The 19,751-nt window shown below is 34.9% G+C and overlaps 1 protein-coding gene across 2 annotated transcripts in view; it reads left to right on the top strand.

The window, feature by feature from the left end:
* LOC111147616 (thymocyte selection associated) overlaps window positions 1-19,751 on the top strand; it is a 188,498-nt gene that overhangs the window by 40,494 nt on the left and 128,253 nt on the right. For both annotated transcript variants that reach the window (XM_022503778.1, XM_022503777.1), the window contains exon 2: window positions 3,136-3,294. In XM_022503778.1, coding sequence (XP_022359486.1) covers window positions 3,136-3,294 — 159 coding nt within the window. The remainder of the gene's footprint in view (window positions 1-3,135; window positions 3,295-19,751) is intronic.

The raw sequence follows: 19,751 nt of genomic DNA, 5'->3' as shown, positions 1-19,751 counted from the left end.
ATCTTTTAATTTTTTGAATTCCAGTGGAACCTTTGAGAGAAAGATGGCATTCCAAGTCAGTCAGTTTGATATACTTTACATTTACAATTAGACGCTCACTGCGTTGAAATTGAGCCCAACAGACTTCAGCTAATATTTTATTTCATATGACAAATAAAAATCTTATCATGTCAATTCCCTACTTAAAATCTTTCATTTTACTTGTCCTCACAACATCTTTCACCTCAATGACACTGAATGCTTTTGTGTGGCATGTCCTTTCTTTTCTGGTTAGTTTTGCAACAGTCTCAAGACAGAGACTTTCAGTTATGCATTTGTAACCCAGATCACTGCTTTCATCTGGAGATCTTGTTAAAAATGCAGGTTCTGATTCAGCACGTCTGGGATCTGGCCAAGATTCTAACAAGCTTCCAGGTACTGCAGTTGACCACACTTTGGATAGCAAGCACCTAGATACATATGACCTCTTATTAAATTGGTATTAGTTCCTGGATCATGATAACTGAAAACTTAGGTTTTCTGACTTTGCATCAGACTTTGACCTTTTTGTTTATTGGTAATCTCATAAAGATGTTGTATGATCTGGACTTCTTTTTCTTCTCTAGTCTCCTTTCTTATCCTATTCTTACTTACATTTGAGACATACCGAAATACTTAAAATTTCCAGAATGTGTCAAGCTCTTTTATATCTCAGTACCTTTTCAAATACTATTTCCTCTGCCTGCCCCAACATCTTGTGTTGCTTCCTTTAAAACTCAGTTCAACTTGGCACATCTGGGTGGCATAGTCAGTTAAGTGTCTGACTCTTGGTTTCAGCTCAGGTTGTGATATCAAGGTCCTGGAATCAAGCCCTATGGCAGGCTCCATGTTCAGCATGTGGTCTACTTGAGATTCTCTCTCCCTCTCCCTCTCCCTCTGTCCCTTCCACCCCTCCCCCTCCCTGGCCATGTTCTCTCTCTTTCTCAAACAAATAAATAAATCTGAAAAAAAGAAAAAAAGAAAAGAAAAAAAAAAACCTCAGTTCAGCTGTAGTTTCCAGGAATCCTTCCCTAATCTCTCTACATTGTAATTGTTTAATTAAATGCTTCCAGGATTCTCCCACAATGCTCTGTATTTCCTATGTTATAACTTTCTTGTAATCTATTGTACAGTCTGTTTACTTGTCTCCTTGCTTCAAGATAGCACTTCTTGGGAGGAAAAGATTATACATTTTAACTCCAGTACCTACTGCTAATCACAATGCTTGACACATGGTAGGTTTCCATTAAAGTTACTGAATGAATAAGGAAGGGCAGTTGGTGTGTTGTAATATGATGCAATATTGTCTTTCATGAAGTTTAACTTGAATTGGGAGTAATAAAAACTAAAGTCATAAAAAGTTAAGTACAGGATGAGATAATACTGAAGATATAAATGTTAGTGTGTGATTAATTGCCAAATGAGGATCATAGAAAATAACTGTTCTAAGGTCATTGGAGGAAAATGTCACTATAGATTTTTGCTATGTCTTTAATACCCCAGTTGTTCCACAAAAGATTGGAGATAGCTGAAAATACCATATTTGGGAATTAATGAGAGGTATGAACACATATATAGTTAAGGGAATAGTATTAGAAAAGCAGAGAGTTATGGAAGTACATACTCAGAAATTGGGGAGCAGATATACTAGCATATTTGCAAAAATGGCCCTCATTCAATAATGGGCAGTAAGGATGGTGTGCTGGACTTCCATTTCCACTCTCTACCTTGGAGGCTGACTTTCTGTGGTGGCTTCAGTAGCTCCCTTGTCCTCTGGCTTCTGGCTTAATTTGGCCAAAGGAGGGTACCCTGGCAAAGGATCAGATAGAGGGAGAAGAGTGAGGTCAGAATATTTATTTTCTTGTGTTACCTAGAACTGGCTGTGCCTCTGTGTAAATTGCCCCTTTGTTAAAATCTCCTTAAATTATTCTAATCTGAGTGTGCCCCCTGTTCCCTGCTGACACTCTAATATAAACACGGAGTTGTTTAATGCTAGATTGGATGATAGGCTTAATAACTTTTATGATAATCATTAATGCTACAAAAATGTTTTAGGTGCTATGTATCAGGTAAGATTCTGTGAGAGGGGGGTTCAATAGAAAAGAATTCGAAAAGCAAACCAACCTGAAATCTCATACTTCTATTGTTCACATTTTTGTGTGGTAAAGAGGATATAAATTATATTAGGGGTAAGAAAAAATTGATATGTTTAAATCCCCACAGTTCTGTAATGTTTCTTTACATCAACCTTTCATTTAATGCTCAGTTGAAAAGTAATAATATATTAAAGATGTAATTTTGGAGTTGTTCTCTTTTTACTTTGGATAGATTATCCAGATTTTTGCCTTTCCTCTTTTCTGTTGCTCATTTTCTGGTTATTTCACTGCTCACTCTTCTTCCATCAGGAGATCTAAAAGGAAAATAAACGGGTGAAATCTTAGCTTTAGTATCTATGATAAGAGGTTTGTTAGGAAAGAGAGTGAAATTCTGAACTGAAATGAAGCTTTTCAGTTTATCTGGGCTGTTCTGCCCCCTAATTGCCATAAAGATACCAAGAGATATTTCCAACTTGTCAAAAATCGAGAGAGAGAATAAACAAAAAGTCTTATATTCATGACGACAAAGAGAAACAGGTTTAATAAATAGGTACAATGCTCTTAATATAAGGAAGGCCCTGGTGTATAGACTCTGTCTTTGAATCTTGGATTGTATTACAACCTTGTTTGCAATACATACTTAGATCACTGTTGACTCACATGAACCTAATTCAGTGACCCAGCAAAAATAGAGCATAAATCCCAGCAAGGGAAGATATGTTTGTAGTTTGACCTTGGAATGATGAGCTAAAGGTGCTGAGGAAACCATAAATCAAATTTACAATAACAACAAAAATAAGGTTGTTTATACTTTGCCCAGTGGATGGAGTGAAAATCTAATATTTTCTTGGTACATGCTGTACATTTTGCCAAGCTTGATTAAATGCCTGTTTAGTAGGTAGCTAGGAGAGGAACTGAATAAAAACACTTTATATGAAGCTTTAGACTACTACTTCATTATCTCTGATTTAATTCTTTTTTTAAAAGCCGTTTTAACTCTTCCTTTTTTTTTTTTTTTAAGGTTCCATTTACGAAATGTTTGGAAATGAATGCTGTTTGTCAACAGGAGAAGTGATTAAAGTTACTGGTCTCAAAATTAAGAAGATCATAGCTGAAATTTCTGAGCACATTGAGGGTTGTGAGTCTCTACAACCATTTGAGCTGCCTATGAATTTTCCAGGTGCAGTATATTGCAACCATTTCACATTTATAAAACTATGGTTATTATGCATCTATACAGTTGAAAACAAGTGGTAGCTTTCTTTTCACTCTAGGGTAGTGGATTAAAAAACTAGAATTCTTTTTTATTTTTTTAAATGCAGTGTTATATGAGTTTCAGGTGTACGGTATAGTGATTCAACTGTTAATACATTTCTCAGTGCTCATCCTGATAGGTATACTCTTAATCCCTTTCACCTGTTTCACGCAGTCACCCACCTCTACCTCCTGTCTGGTAACTATCAGTTTATTCTCTATAGTTAAGAGTCTGTTTTTGGCTTGTCTCTTTTTTCTTTGTTTCATTTGTTTTGTTTTTTTAATTCCACATATGAGTGAAATCATATGGTATTTGTCTTTCTCTGACTTTTTTCATTTAGCATTATACTTTCTAGATCCATCCATGTTATTGCAAATGGTAAGATTTCATCCTTTTTATGGCTGAATAATATTCCAATATATATACACCATATGTATACACACACACACACACACATATACACCACATCTTTTTCATCCATTCATCTATCAGTGGACACTTGAACTGATTCCATAGTTCCATAGTTTGGCTCTTGTAAATAATGCTTCAGTAAACATAGGGGTGCATGCATCTTTTTGAATTAGTATTTTTGTATTCTTTGGATAAATATCCAGTAGTGGAATTACTGGATCATATGGAAGCTCTATTTTCAATTTTTTTGAGGAAACCCAATACTGTTTTCCTCAGTGGCTACACCCATTTGCATTCTCACCAATAGTGCATGAGGGTTCATTTTTTCTCCACATCAGTGCTTTGTAAGGACTACTAGAAGGTAAATTATTTCTCCCCTTTTTAATATTCTTCATTTAGGACTTAATATTATCTGTTAACAAATACTTAATGAGTTCTAACTGTATGCATTACTTATTATGCTAGTGAGAATGAAGAAATCAAAGATATTTCATAAAGTTATATAGGACTAATATCTCTTAAATATATTTATTCTCTTTATTCCTATTGTAAGTAGAATCTGGCTCCCTGGATCACTGCTAAACTTCTGAGTATGATCTTACTGACACATCTGGTTGCTCCTCTTTGTCTAGTTAACTCTACTCACCCTTCCAAAATGAGCTCAAATACCATATCCTCTGTAATGCTTTTGCTGCTGCCCTAACCTACTCTAGGTATCTCTCTTTTATGTTCCCAATATCTTTTTCACCAATAGCATTGGGTAGTCATTAATAATTTTCTCATTTGTCTTATTCTCCAGACCAGAGGTTGGCAAATGTTTTTTATAAAGAACCAGATAGTAAATATTTTAGACTTTGCCACCAGATGATCTCTGTCACAACCATTCCACTCTGATTCTGTAACATGAAGAGAGATAAAGATGATACATAAACCAATGGATGTGGCTGTGGTCCAATAAAAATGTACCTACAATGATAGCTGGCCAGTAGAATTTGGCCTGTGGACTGTAGTTTGTTGACTTCTCCTCTAGACTAAAACTTTTTGGCAAATAAAGTATGACATATATGACTTTATACCTAGTACCAAGCATTTTTTCAGTAGTCATTTATTGAATGGATGAATGAGTGAAATGAGTGAATAAATGATTAGTGGAGGAGAAAAATCTAGGAAACACTTAAAATATTATGTGATTCATGGTGTGATTGAAATATCCTTGGTTTCCAGAGGAAAAGGGGGAGGGGGAGGAAAAGAGGAGGAGAGGAGAGGAGCAGGATGGGGGAGGAGGGGGAGGAGAGATATGCATGGGTTCCATGAGAGTCTTGATAAGGAATATCTAACTCCTGTTGGTCATGTTTCAGAACATGGATTTTGGAGTCATTACATATATTTGAATTTCAACTTTGCCATTTGTTAGTTGTATAACCTTGCCAAATTACTTACTCTCCTCTCATGTAAAATGGGAATAATAATACTATCTATCTTCTAGTATTTTGGAGAGAATTGAACATTGAAATATATTTGAAGTGTTCAGAATGGTACTTGTCACATATCAAGTGTCAGGTTTTATACTGTTATCAAGTGGAGTCAAGTTTTTCAAAGCTTTTGAAAAATGTTATACTTGAGTTCAGATTTGGAGAATGAAAATAAATTAGCTATGTGAGGAGAGGATTATTCCAAGTGTTCCAGTATTTTCTTCCTTTCTACTGGAATTTTACCTAGTTTTAAATTCTATTGACTCCTTCCTTACGTAACCCCATCCTTTATAGCAATGGTTCTCAAACATGGCTGCACACTGGAAATCACCTAGGGAGGTTTAAAATATCCTGATGCTCAGTCCACTTGCCTGTGATATTTTGATTTATTTGGTCTGGAATGAAGTCTGGTTACCAAAATATCTTGAAGTGACCAGGATGATTCTAATAAGCAGTCAAGGTTGCAGGCCATTGCTTTATGAGAAGCTTTTCCTGAGTATTCTAGTTGAATGTAACAATTCCCTTTTTGAATAACTATAGCCTTTCATGCCCTAATGATTGCATTTATTACATTTTGAATGTAATTGAAGTTATTTGTGGACTACTGCTTAACAGATTACAACATTGCTAACAACAGAATCTGAATCTCATTTACTGCTATGATCCCCACAGTGTTTAGGAGAAGATGTATATAAATATTTAGTAAGTTAAAATGACTAGAATCTTCTAGTAGAAGGAGTGTTTCTTATGAGAGTAGTGAAAACACTTAGTTTTTAATTTTTATTATTTTTTTAATTTTTATTGTGTTATGTTGGTCACCATACAGTACACCATTAGTTTTTGGTGTAGTGTTCCAAGATTTGTTGTTTACATATAACACCCAGTGCTCCATGCAATACATGTCTTCCTTAATACCTATTAGTGGGACAACCCATACCCTCACCTCCCCCTCTTTTATTTTAGAATATATATTATATATTTATTTTGGGGAATTAGCTCACATGATTATGGAAATTGGCAAATCTAAAATCTGTAAAGCCAATTTCCCACTTAGCTTTTGACTAGCACCTTAGTTTGGGGACTTACTATTTAGAATTTTTTGAGTCTTCAGTTGACATGATAAGCTTGCATCAATTGAGCAACAATTAGAAAAATTTATTTACAAAACTAATTTTAATGTATGGATCAGGACAAATGTGGAGGGGAAAAGTGATTAGTGATGATTACAGAATACTTTCTTTCAAAGAGGTCTCTGAGGTGATGATGAAAGATCGAGTATAGAAGTAATTCTTCTATGTTAGCACTAGGGAGAGAGAGAAATTAAGGCCATTAACATTTTTAAATTAATTTCAACAGAAATATCTCTTTATTTATACTGTATTTAAAACTGTCAATTTAAACTCCTAGTTAGATATTAAACTCAAAAAGTACTTTAATATATATTTTAAACATCCTTTGTTATTTGGGAATTTCCCAAATTTTCTTTTGTTATTTATTTCAACTGCATTCTAGTGTGGTCAGAAGACATACTTTATCAATTCTTTTAAATTTTTTCAGACTTGTTTTATGCTTAACACATGGCCTATCCTGGAGAATGTTCCATGTGCTCTTGAGAAGAATGAGTATTCTGCTGTTATTTGGTGGATTGTTCTACAGACGTCTGTTGGTTTATAGTGTTGTTCAAGTCTTCCTGTTCCCTGAGAATCTTCTGTCTAGATCTATCCATTATTGAAAGTTCCAACTATTATTGAAGTTTCCAGCTATTACTGTCAACTTTTGCTTCGTGTATTCTGGGACTCTGATGTTAAGTGTATATGTGCTTATAATTGTTATCTCTTCTTGATAAGGTGGCCCTTTTATTGTTCTATAGTATTCTTTGTCTCTAGTAAAATTTTTGTTTTAAGGTTTATTTTGTCTGATACTAATGTAGTTACTATAGTTCTCTTTTGGTTACTACTTGCATGGTCTATCTTTTTTTTTTTTTATTTAAATTCAGGTAGCCAACATATAGTACATCATTTAGTTTTTTACATAGTGTTCAATGATTCGTTAGTTGCGTATAACTCCCAGTGCTCATCACATCACGTGCCCTCCTTACTGCCCATCACCCAATTACCCCATCACCCCACCCACCTCCTTTTCTGCAACCTTGGTTTGTTTGCCAGAGTCAAGAGTCTCTTGTGGTTTGTCTCCCTCTCTGATTTCTTCCCATTCAGTTTTCCTTCCTACCCCCTATGATCATCTGCATGGTTTCTTACATTCCACATATGAGTGAAACCATATAATTGTCTTTTTCTGATTGACTTATTTCACTTAGCCTAAGAACCTCCAGTTCCATCCATATAGATATAAATGGTAGGTATTGATCCTTTCTGATGAGTGAGTAATATTTTATTGTATATATGAACCCATTCATTCTTCTTTACCCATTCATTTGTTGATGTTCATTCCACAGTTTGGCTACCATTGACATTGCTGCTGTGAATATTGGGGTACATGTGCTCCTACTTTTCACTATATCTGTATCTTTGGGGTAAATGCCCAGTAATGCAATTTCTGGGTACTAGGGTAGTTCTATTTTTACTTTCTTAAGGAACTTCCGTACTGTTTTCCAGAGTGGCTGTACTAGCTTGCATTCCCACCAATAGTGTAAGAAAGTCCCCCTTTCTCTGCATCCTCACCAGCATTTGTTTTTCCCTGTCTTGTTAATTTTAGCCATTCTAACTTGTGTAAGGTAGTATGTCATTGTAGTTTTGGTTTGTATTTCCCTGATGGTAAGTGATTTGGAGGATTTTTTCATGTGTCTGCTGGCCATTTGGATGTCTTCTTTGGAAAAGTGTCTGTTCATGTCTTCTGCCCATTTCTTGACTAGGTTATTTGTTTTTCGGGTGTTTGATAAGTTTTTTACAGATCTTGGGTACCAGGCCTTTATCTGATATGTCATTTACAAATATCTTCTCCCATTCTGTAGGTTGCCTTTTAGTTTTGTTGACTGTTTCCTTTGCCGTGCAGAAGCTTTTTATCTTGATGAACTCCCAATAGTTCATTTTTGCTTTTGTTTCCCTTGTCTTTAGAGATATGTCTTGCATAGAATTGCTGCGGCCAAGATCAAAAAGGTTACTGCCTATATTCCCTAGGATTTTGATAGATTCTTGTCTCACATTTACATCTTTCGTCCATTTTGAGTTTATCTTTGTGTATGGTGTAAGAAAATGGTCCACTTTCATTCTTCTGCATGTGACTACCCAATTTTCCCAGCACCCTTTATTGAGGAGACTGTCTTTTTTCCATTGGATATTCTTTCCTGCTTTGTTGAAGATTAGTTGAGCAAAAAGTTGAGGGTCAATTTTTGGGCTCTCTATTCTGTTCCATTGATCTATGTGTTTGTTTTTGCGCCAGTACTGTGCTGTCTTGATGATCACAGCTTTGTAATGTAGTTTCAAGCCTGGAATTATGATGCCTCCAGCTTTGGATTTCTTTTCCAACATTCCTTTGGTTACATGGGGTTTTTTCTGGATCCATACAAATTTTAGGATTGTTTGCTCCAGCTCTATATTTTGATAGGGATTGCACTGAACGTCTAGATTGCTCTGGGCAGCATTAACATTTTATCAACGTTTATTCTTCCAATCCATGAGAATGGAATGTTTTTCCATCTCTTTGTGTTTTCCTCAATTTCTTTCATAAGTGTTCTGTAGTTTCTAGAGTATAGCTCTTTACCTAGGTATATTCCTAGATATATTCTGGTTTTTGTTGCAAATGTAAATGGGATTGATTCCTTAATTTCTCTTAATTTCTCTGTCTCACTGTTGGTGTATAGAAATGCAACTGATTTCTGTGCATTGACTTTGTATCCTGCCACTTTACTGAATTCCTATATGAGTTCTAGCCATTTTGGGGTGGAGTCTTTTGGGTTTTCCACATAAAGTATCATTTCATCTGCTAAGAGAGTTTAGCTTCTTCTTTGCCAATTTGAATGCCTTTTATTTCTTTTTGTTGTCTGATTGCTGAGGCTAAGACTTCTAGTACTATGTTGAACAGTAGTGATGAGAGTGGGCATCACTGTCATATTCCTGACCTTAAGGGAAAAGCTTTCAGTTTTTCCCCATTGATAATGATACTTGCTGTGGGCTCTTTGTTGATGGGCTTTTATGATATTGTGGTATGTTCCCTCTGTCCCTATAGTTTGAAGAGTTTTATTCAAGAAAAGTTGCTGTATTTTGTCAAATGCTTTTTCTGCATGAATTGAGAGGATCATATAGTTCTTGTCTTTTCTTTTATTAATGTGATTTATCACATTGATTGATTTGTGAATGTTGAACCACCCTTGCATCCCAGGAATAAATCCCACCTGGTCATGGTGAATAATCCTTTTAAGGTACTGTTGGATCCTATTGGCTAGTATTTTGGTGAGTATTTTAGCATCTATGTTCATCAGGGATATTGGTCTTTCATTCTCCTTTTTGATGGGGTCTTTGTCTGGTTTTGGGATCAAGGTAAGGTTGGCCTCATAGAATCAGTTTTTAAGTTTTCCTTCCATTTCTATTTTTTGCAACAGCTTCAGTAGAATAGGTATTAATTCTTCTTTAAATATTTGATAGAATTCCTCTGGGAAGATATCTGGCCTTATTTTTGGGGAGGTTTTTGATTACTGCTTCAATTTCTTTGCTGGTTATTGGTCTGTTCAGATTTTCTGTTTTAGCCTTGTTAGTTTATAAGTTTCTGGGAATGCATCCATTTCTTTCATTTGTTGGCATATAGTTGTTCATTAACTTGTTGGCATATAGTTGTACATAGTATGTTCTTACATTTGTCAGTATTTCCTTGGTATTGGTCATCATCTCTCCCCTTTCATTCATAATTTTGTTAATTTGGGTCATTTCCCCTTTCTTTTGGATAAGTCTGGACAGAGGTTTATCGATCTTATTAATTCTTTCAAAGGACCATCTTCTAGCTTTGCTGATCTCTTATACTGTTCTTCGGGTTTTTATTTTGTTGATTTCTGCTCTAATCTTTATTATTTCTCTTCCCCTCTTTGGTTTAAGTTTTATTTGCTGTTCTTTCTCTAGGTCCTTTATATGTAAGTTTAGCTTGTGTATGTGGGATTTTTCTCGTTTTTTGAGAGAGGCTTGTATTCCTATGTACTTCCCTTTTAGGACTGCCTTTGCTATATCCCAGAGGTTTTGAACAAATGTGTTCCCCTTCTCATTAGTTTCCATGAATATTTTAAGTTCTTCTTTAATTTCCATGTTGACCCATTCACTCTTTAGCAGGATGCTCTTTAACCTACTAGTGTTTGAGTTCCTTCCAAATTTCTTCTTGTGATTGAGTTCAAATTTCAAACCATCATGGTTTGAAAATATGCAGGGAATAATCTCAATCTTTTGGTATCATTTGACACCTGATTTATGACCCAATATGTGATCTATTCTGGAGAATATTTCATGTGCACTCAAAAAGAATGTGTATTCTGTTGCTTTAGGATGGTATACTCTGAATATATCCGTGAAGTCCATCTGGTCCAGTGTATCATTCAAACCCCTTGTTTCTTTGTTTATCTTCCACTTAGATGATCTGACTATTGCTGTGAATAGGGTGTTGAACTCCCCTACTATTACTATATTATTATCAATATGTTTATTTTGGTTATTAACTGGTTTATATAATTGGGTGCTCTCATGTTGGGGGCATAAATATTTACAATTATTAGATCTTGCTGGATAACCCTTTAAGCTTTATATAGTGTCCCTCTACATCTCTTAGTACAGTCTTTGGTTTAAAATATAATTTATCTTATATGAGTATTGCTACTCCAGCTTTGTTTTGAGGTCCATTAGCATGGTAAATGGTTCTCTACCCCCTCACTTTCAGGATGGAGGTGTCTTTACGTCTAAAATGGGTCTCCTGTAGGCAGCATATGGATGTTTCTTTTTTAAATCCAATCTGATATACTGTGTCTTTTGGTTGGAGCATTTAGCCCATTTACATTTAGAGCAACTATTGGAAGATAGGAATTTAGTGTCATTATATTGCCTATAAAGTCCCCGTTTCTGTAGATTTTTCTCTGTTTCTTTCTGGTCTATGTTATTCTTAGGGTTTCTTTTTGCTTATAGTAGCTCCCTTAATATTTCTTGCAGGGCTGGCTTGGTAGTCACAAATTATTTCAGTTTCTGTCTGTCCTGGAAGTTATTTATCTCTCCTTCCATTCTGAATGACAGCCTTTCTAGATAAAGTATTCTTGGCTGCATGCTCTTCTCATTTAGTACCCTGAATACATGTTGCTAGCCCTTTCTGGCCTGCCAGATTTCTGTGGATAGGTTGGATTTATTCTGATGTTCCTCCCTCCATATGTAAGGAACCCCTCTCCCTAGCTGCTCTCAGGATAGCTTCTTTTTCTCTAAGATTTGCAAGCTTCACTCTTATATGTCAGGGTATTGATCTGTTTTTACTGATTTGGGGAGGGGTCCTCTATGCCTCTTGGACATGAATGGTTGTTTCCTTCCCCGGTGGAGGGATGTTCTCAGCTAGATTTGCTCAAATATACCTTCTGGCTCTCTCTCTCTCTCTCTCTCTCTCTCTCTCCCCCCACCCTGTCAGGCACCCTAGTAATTCCAACATCAGTTTACTTCGGGGTATCATTAATTTCTCAAAGTCTTTTGTTATGGGCTATTAATTATCTTTCTCTCTTTTCCCCAACTTCCTTCCTTTCCTTCAGCCTGTCCTCTAGATCATTTACTCTCTTTTCTGCCTCATTTACCCTAGCTGTTAGAGCATCCACTTTAGACTGCATCTCATTCATAGTATTTTAAAGTTTGGCCTAATTAGATCTCATTTCCACCCTTAGAGGTTCTGTCCTGTCATTTATGCTTTTTTCAAGCCTAGCTATGAATTTTATAATTGCTTTCCTGAATTCCATCTCTGACATCTTATTTATATCCATATTGATTAGCTCTATGTCAGAGAACATTGCCTCTGGTTCTTTCTTTCTTGTGAATTCCTCCTTCTAGTCATTTTGCCCAGAGAAAGATGAGTAATTGAATGATCAGAGTCCAAAATATCAACCACACCCAAGCAAAGTGCTCCCTTGACAAATCCGAAGCAGTTGGAAGCCACCACAGAAAAGCAAACAAAACCAAACCAAAATAAAACAGAAAAGGGAGTGAGAGGAAGGAAGACTATTCTCACAGGGTGGACAAACAGGGTACCCACCACTTGTTTCTGATTGAATTTTGGTCTCTGTGTTAGAAGACACTACATCCCAAAATTTCAAAGAAAACAAAACACACACTCTCTCTCTCTCTCTCTCTATATATATATATATATATATATATATATATATATATACATATATAAAGACTAAAATAAAGCCTATCTATAAAATGTAGATGTAAAAAATAAAAGTTAAAAAGTGACTTAAAAACACAAGTTGGTAAAATAAAAATCTAGCTGACATGGGTAAAGGTAATAAAAAGAAATGGAAAATTTTCATGAGAGATAAATGAGTCATGAGAAAATACCTGGAGCTCAATATACTATTCTCCCCTGGTGCTGGAGTTTTACAGTCTTGTGGGATCCATAAAGTTGTATTCCACCTGTTCTTCCAGTCTGTCTTCTGGGGGAGGAGCTGGCTGTGCTGCTTCTCAGGTGTCTTTGCCTGAGCAGAGTTCCCCCACCCCTTGTCAGGAGGCTTCCCTCATCATAAGCTAGTCTTCTGTGTGGCTTTTGTTCCAGAGGCTTTCTGCTCTTCTTCAGAGGATCAGAGCAAAAATGGCCATTCTAGATCTCCCACTGAGAGCCAGAAGATTGCAGTCTCCCCTCTTCAATAAATCCTCTGATTTATTTAAAGTTTAAATAACTGCCAAACTGTCTTCCAAAATGGTTGCACCATTTTGCTTACCTACCAGCAATGAATGGGAGATTCTGGTGTTCCACATCCTCATCAGTATTTCGTGTGGTCAGTGTTTTGGACTTTGTCTATTCTAATACATATATACCTATGGTATCTCATTATTGTTTTCATTTTCAATTCCTAATGATATCTGATGTTGAGCATCTTTCATATGCTTATTTTCAAACTGTATACATTCTTGGGTTAAATGTCTGTTCAGGGTTTTGCCCACTTTTTAATCAGGTCATTTGTTTCCTTATTGTTGAGTTTTAAGAGTTCTTTGTATATTTTGGATATAAGTGCTTTTTCAAATATGTCTTTTGCAAATATTTTCTCCCATTCTGTATTTCATTCAGTAATAATTGCATTTTTCATTCAGTATTAATTACAGAACACAACTTTTTTTTTTTTAAATGGATCCCAGCTAATAAATTATTTCTTTCATAGATTGTGCCTTTGGTGTCAGAACTAAAAATTCATCATCAAACCCAAGGTCACCTAGACTTTCTCCTGTTATTTTCTCAAAGTTTTATAGATTTGCATTTTACATTTAGGTCTATGATCCATGTTGAATTAATTTTTGTGAAGGGTGTAAGATCTGTGTCCATATTTGTTTCTTTTCATTTGGATGTTCGGTTATTTCAGCATCATTTAAAGAAAGCCTTTCTTTTCTCCATTTTACTGCCTTTACTCCTTTGTCAAGGATCATTTGACTGATTTATGTGGGTCTGTTTCTGGGTTCTGTGTTCTGTTCTGTTGATCTGTTTATTCCTTCACCAATACCACACTATCTTGATTACTGTAGCTTTTATATTAAGTTTTGATGTTGAGTAGTGTCAGTTCTCTGATTTTATTCTTTTTCAGTATTGTATTGGCTATTCTGGGTCTTTCGTCTCTTCATATAAATTACAACATCAGTGTCAATGTCCACAAAATTACTTGCTGTGATTTTGATTGGCATTGCATTGAATCTGTAGATGCAGTTGGGAAAAACTGACATCTTAATAATATTAAGTTCTCCTATTTATGAACATGTAATATCTATTTATTTCTTTGATTTCTTTCATCATAATTTTGTAAGCTTCCTCACATAGACCTTGTACATATTTGGTTACATCTACACCTAAGTATTTCGTTTTGGGGGTGCTAATGTAGATGGTATTATGTTTTTAGTTTTAAAATCCACTTGTCCATTGCTAGTATATAAGAAAGTGATTGCTTTTGCATGTTAACGTTTTATCTTATAATCTTGCTACATTCAGTTATTAATTTGAGGAGTTTTTTGGTCAATTCTTTCAGATTTTATACATAGACAATCATATTACCTGTGAACATAGTTTTATTTTGTTATTCCCACTCAGTATACATTTTATTTCCTTGTCTTACTGCATTAGCTAGGATTTCTGGTACAATGTTGAAAAGAAGTGGAAAAAGGGGACAGCCTTGTTCCTGATCTTAGTGAGAAAACTACTTACTTAGCATGATGTATGTTATCCATAGGTTTTTGATTTTTTTTTTTTAAGATTTTCTTTATTGAGCTGAGGTACTTTGGTTTTATTCCTAATTTACTGAGAAGTTTGTTGTTATTGTTGTTTGTTTTATTCTGAGTGGATGTTGGGTTTTGTCACTTTTTCCCCTGTGTCTATTGATATGATTATATATTTTTCAGAGACCTGTTAATGTGAATGGATTACATTAGTTGTCTCTCAGATGGGATAAATCTAAGTAGCCAGCTTATGGAGAATCCCTCCCCCGCTCTGTTTATCTTTGATATCTCATAGATATCCTTGCATAATGGGATAAATCCCACTTGGTTGTGGTGTCTAACTCTTTTTATACATTTTTGGGTTTGATTTATTAATATTTTATTGAAGATTTTGCATCTACATTTATGAGAAATATGGTGTGTAGTTTTTCTTGTAATATCTTTTTCTTGTTTTGGTATTAGAGTAATGCTGGTCCATAGAATGAGAGGGAGAAGGAGAGAGAATCTCAAGCAGATGCCATGCTGAGCCTGGAGCCAATGCGGGACTCAATCTTATGACCCTGAGGTCATGACCTAAGCTGAAACCAAGAGTCTGATGCCTAACAAACTGCCACCCACACGCCCCTGTGTCTTTATATTTAAAATGGATTTCCTATAGAAAATGGATTTCCTATAGAAAATATATAACTGGGTCTTGCTATTTGATTGACTCTGATAATCTGTCTCTTGGTTGTTGTACTTAGACCATTAACATTTAAAGTGATTATTGCTTATATAGTCAACCCTTGAACAATGCAGAGTTTCCCCCACCCAGTTGAAAATCTACATATCACTTTTGACTCCCTAAAAACTTAACTATTAATAGCCTACAGTTGACTGGAAGCCTTACCAACAATATAGTTAATTAACACATTCTGTAGGTTATATGTATTATATACTGTATTCTTACAATAAAGTAAGCTACAGAAAATAAATTGTTATTAAAAATCTGTGTATAAATGGACCTGCATAGTTCAAACCCATGATGTTCACGGGTCAACTATAGTTCCGTTAATGTCCACAGTATTTGTTACTATTTGTTGCCTTTGTTCTTTGTTCTTATTTTTGTCTTCCATAATTTTCCTGCCTTTTGTGGGTTTAACTGAGCATTTTGTATGATTCCATTTTCTCTCTGTTCTTAGCATAACCATTATACTTATTACACTTAAATTAGCTTTTATTAGTGGTTGCCATAGGGTTTGCGATATACATTTACAATTAAGCCAAGTTTAGTTTCAAATAAGACCATACTCCTTCTCAGGTGTCTAAGTACTTTATCATAACAAACTATTTCTAATTCATTCCTCCTATCTCTTGTACCAATCCTGTCATTTTATTTCACTTAAACATAAACACACACAAGGGTATATTTATACCTAAGCATACATAATTAAATACATTGTTGATATTATTATTACAAACAAGCCTTTATCTGTTAGATCAATTAATAATGAACTGGGTTTTTTGAGATTTTAAATTTATTTATTTGAGAGACAGAGAGCAAGAGCACAGAGGGAGAGTGAGAGGGAGAAGTGGACTCCCCTGCCATTTGTTCCCCTGGCAACAAATTCCTAGTTGTTGTTTGTCTGAGAAAGTCTTAAATTCTCCTTTATGTTTGAAGAATTATTTCTCAGGATACAGAATTCTAAGTTGTTTTTTCTTTTTTTTCCTCTTAACACTAAATATTTCAGCCAGTCTCTTGCTTGCATGGTTTCTGAATAGTTGGATGTTAATTCTTTGTTCCTTTGTAGGTAAGGGGTTTTATTCTTCTGGCTTCTTTCATGATTTTTTCTTTATCTTTGATTTTTGCAGTTTAAATATGATATTCCTATATAGTTGGTGTTTTATGTTTGTTTTCATTTATCCAGTTTAGTGTTTCCCAAGATTCCTGGAACTGTTTTTTGTCACCTGTCATTAATTTGGGGGAAATTCTCAGGTGTTGCTTCAAGTATTTCCTCCATTCTTATTTCTCTTTCTTTTCCTTCTGGTATTCCCATTATGCTTATGTTAGACCTTTTTTTTTTTGTTGTTCCACAGTATTTGGATATTCTGTTCTGTATTTTTGGTTTTGTTTTTTCTTTTCTGTTTTGGACATTTCTATTGATATATTCTCAAGCTCAGGGATTCTTTCTTCAGCTATTTCCAGTCTATTAATGAGCCCATCAAATAAAGACATTATTTATGTCTGTTAATAATGTTTTTGAACTTCAGCATTTCATTTTGGTTCTTTTTTAGGTTTCTCTCTCTATGTTTACATTGCCCACCTTTTATGCTTTATCCACTTGGGTCCTTGCATCTTAATCATAATTGTTTTAAGTTCCTAGTTTGATTATCCCAACATCCTTGCCATAACTGAGTCTGCTTCCGATGCTTGCTCTGTCTCTTCAATTGTCTTTTTTGCCTTTGCCTTGTGATTTTTTTCTGGATAGCCAGACATGATGTATTGGATAGAAAGACACTGTTGTTAATAGGACTTTAGTAATCTAACAGTAAGTTGTAGTAGGGGGGTAAACATTCTATAGCCTTATGATTAGATATCAGTATTTTTACAGTCCTGTGCCTCTGAACCATGAACTTCTTAAGTGCTTCTCAGTCTTGTTCCCCACCCCTTGGGTGGGAAAGGGTGGTTACAGTGGGTTGAGCATTTCTCTTCTCACACGTGGAAGACTAGAGCAGGCCAGATCTGGGTATTTCCATTTCCTTAAATGGAAAGACTAGAGTGGGCTTTAGATGTACATTTTCTCTGAATGGAAGGCTAGAGTGGGTGTTAGTTATATATTTTCCTTCTTCCAGGTCAGTTAGTCCTAATAAAACATCAATAGTGCCTTTTAAGGGAAAGCCTTATTAAGAAGAATAGATTGTTCTGACTTATTCTGAAAAAAAAAATTTTTTTTTAACCTTTTCCCTAACAGAAGTATGAGGAGATTTTTCTCTCATATTTACTGTGAGAGTCTGGTCAAGACCTAGGGGTAAAACTTACAAAATTATGGGAGCTTCTTTATCACTAGGACCCTGGATTTTTTACTCTCAGACTTGTCCATTCTGAGTGTCTAGCAATTCAGCAATTATAGTTTAGATTTTCCTAGCCTGGTAATTGTTCTTATATAGGTTTGTTTGGCAAGTTATGGTTCTCTGTACTTGCCTATCTATCTTTTCAATTTTAGAGGCCCTGGTTTATCCTCTGATCTCACTTCTCTAAGAGATTTAAGAATAGTTGTTGATTTTTTAGTTTGTTTGGCTGTTTACTTTGTGTAGGACAGAGTGCCAACTTCCAAACTTTTTATATACTAGGCCAGAGCCTAGAAGCCCAATGCTCTTTTTTTTAAAAGCGTATACATTTTTAGTTATTTTTTAGTGGTTGCTTGGGGATTACAATTAACGTCTTAATTTATAACAATCTAGTCTGGATTAACTAGTTTTATTTCAATAGTGTATAAAACTTGCCTTCTTTGTAGTTCTATCCCCTATCCTATCTTTCTAAGTGTTATTATCATAAAAATTACATGTTTAAAGATTATGTGTCCATCAACATAGTTTTATGATTATTCTTTATGCAATTATCTTTTAAATTAGATAGGACAAAATATTTAAAAATAAAAAGTACATGTAAATTTTCTTTTATATTTACTTCTATAGTTCCTTTTGCAGTTACTTTTATTTCTTGACACAAAATAAAGTTATTGTCTTATGTCCTTCAGACTGAAGGATTCCCTTTAAGATTTCTTTTTTAAAAATTTTTTTTAAAGATTTTATTTATTTGACATACGGAGAGGCAGGCAGAGGGGCGGTGGTGGGGAACAGGCTCCCTGCTGAGCAGAAAGCCAGATGCAGAGCTTGATCTCAGGACTCTGAGCGGAAGGCAGAGGCTTAACCTGCTGAGCCACCCAGGTGCTCCTCCCTGTAAGATTTCTTATGTGGTATGTTTGATAGTAATAAAGCCTCTCAGTTTTTGTTACCTGTAAGTATCTGAATTTCTCCATCATTTTATTATTTATTTATTTATTTATTTGAGTGTATTTAACTCACAATGTTATATTTGTTTCAGGTGTACAACATAGTGACTCCACAATTTCATACATTGTGTTGTACTTAGTATAGCTACCTGTATCACTGGCTATATTTTTTATGCTGTGCCTTTTATTTCTGTGACTTATTCATTCTGAAACTGCAAGCCTGTATTTCCCACTCCACTTCACCCATTTTACATCCCCACCCCCCCAACACAGACACTTCCCTCTGGCAACCATCAGTTTGTTCTCTATTTACAGGTCTGAATCTGCTTTTTGCTTGTTTGTTTTTTAGATCTCACATATGAGCAATATCATATGGTTTCTGTCTTTCTTAATCTGATTTATTTCACTTAGTGTAATACCCTCTAGGTCCATACATGTTGCAAATGGCACAATCTCATATGGCTGCTGTATCTATCTATCTATCTATCTTTATACACACATACATATCACTTCTTCCTTATCCATTCATCTGTCTATGAACTCTTAGGTTGCTTCCATGTCTTGGCTATTGTAAATAATGCTGCAATGAATGTAGGGGTGCATATATCTTTTTATATTATTGTTTTCATTTTCCTTGGGTAAATAGTAGTGGAATTATTGGATCATATGGTATTCCTGTTTTTAATTTTTTGAGAAACTTTCATTTTTAAAGGATAAATTTTTGGAATAGAGAATTAGTTCACAATTCTTTTATTTCAATACATTAACTATGTCATCCCAGTGATTTCTGGCTTTCATGGTTTCAGAGTAGAGATAGGCTTTTAATCTTATTGAAAAATCCTTGTACTTGATGAATCTCTTTTCTCTTTTCTTTTGCTGTTTCCAAAATTCCCTGTTTGTCTGGTTTTCAGTAGCTTGATCAGGATGATATTAGTCTCCAAGTTTATCCTACTTGGAATGTGTTGAGCTTTTTGAATGTGTAGATTACTGTTTTTCATCAAATTTTGGAAACTTTGATCCTTATTTCTTTAAATATTTTTCCTATGCTTTTCTCTTTCTTCTCCTTCTGGAGCACACATTATTCCCATATAAATATGCTTGATGGTGTCACATACATCTTTGAGACTCTTCAT

This window comes from Enhydra lutris, unplaced genomic scaffold (assembly GCF_002288905.1).
Source record: "Enhydra lutris kenyoni isolate GAN:26980312 unplaced genomic scaffold, ASM228890v2 scaffoldscaffold17, whole genome shotgun sequence".
In the NCBI taxonomy this organism is placed as follows: domain Eukaryota; kingdom Metazoa; phylum Chordata; class Mammalia; order Carnivora; family Mustelidae; genus Enhydra; species Enhydra lutris.
The sequence above is the reverse complement of the archived record's forward strand: the minus strand, read 5'-3'. Positions and strand labels throughout refer to the sequence as shown.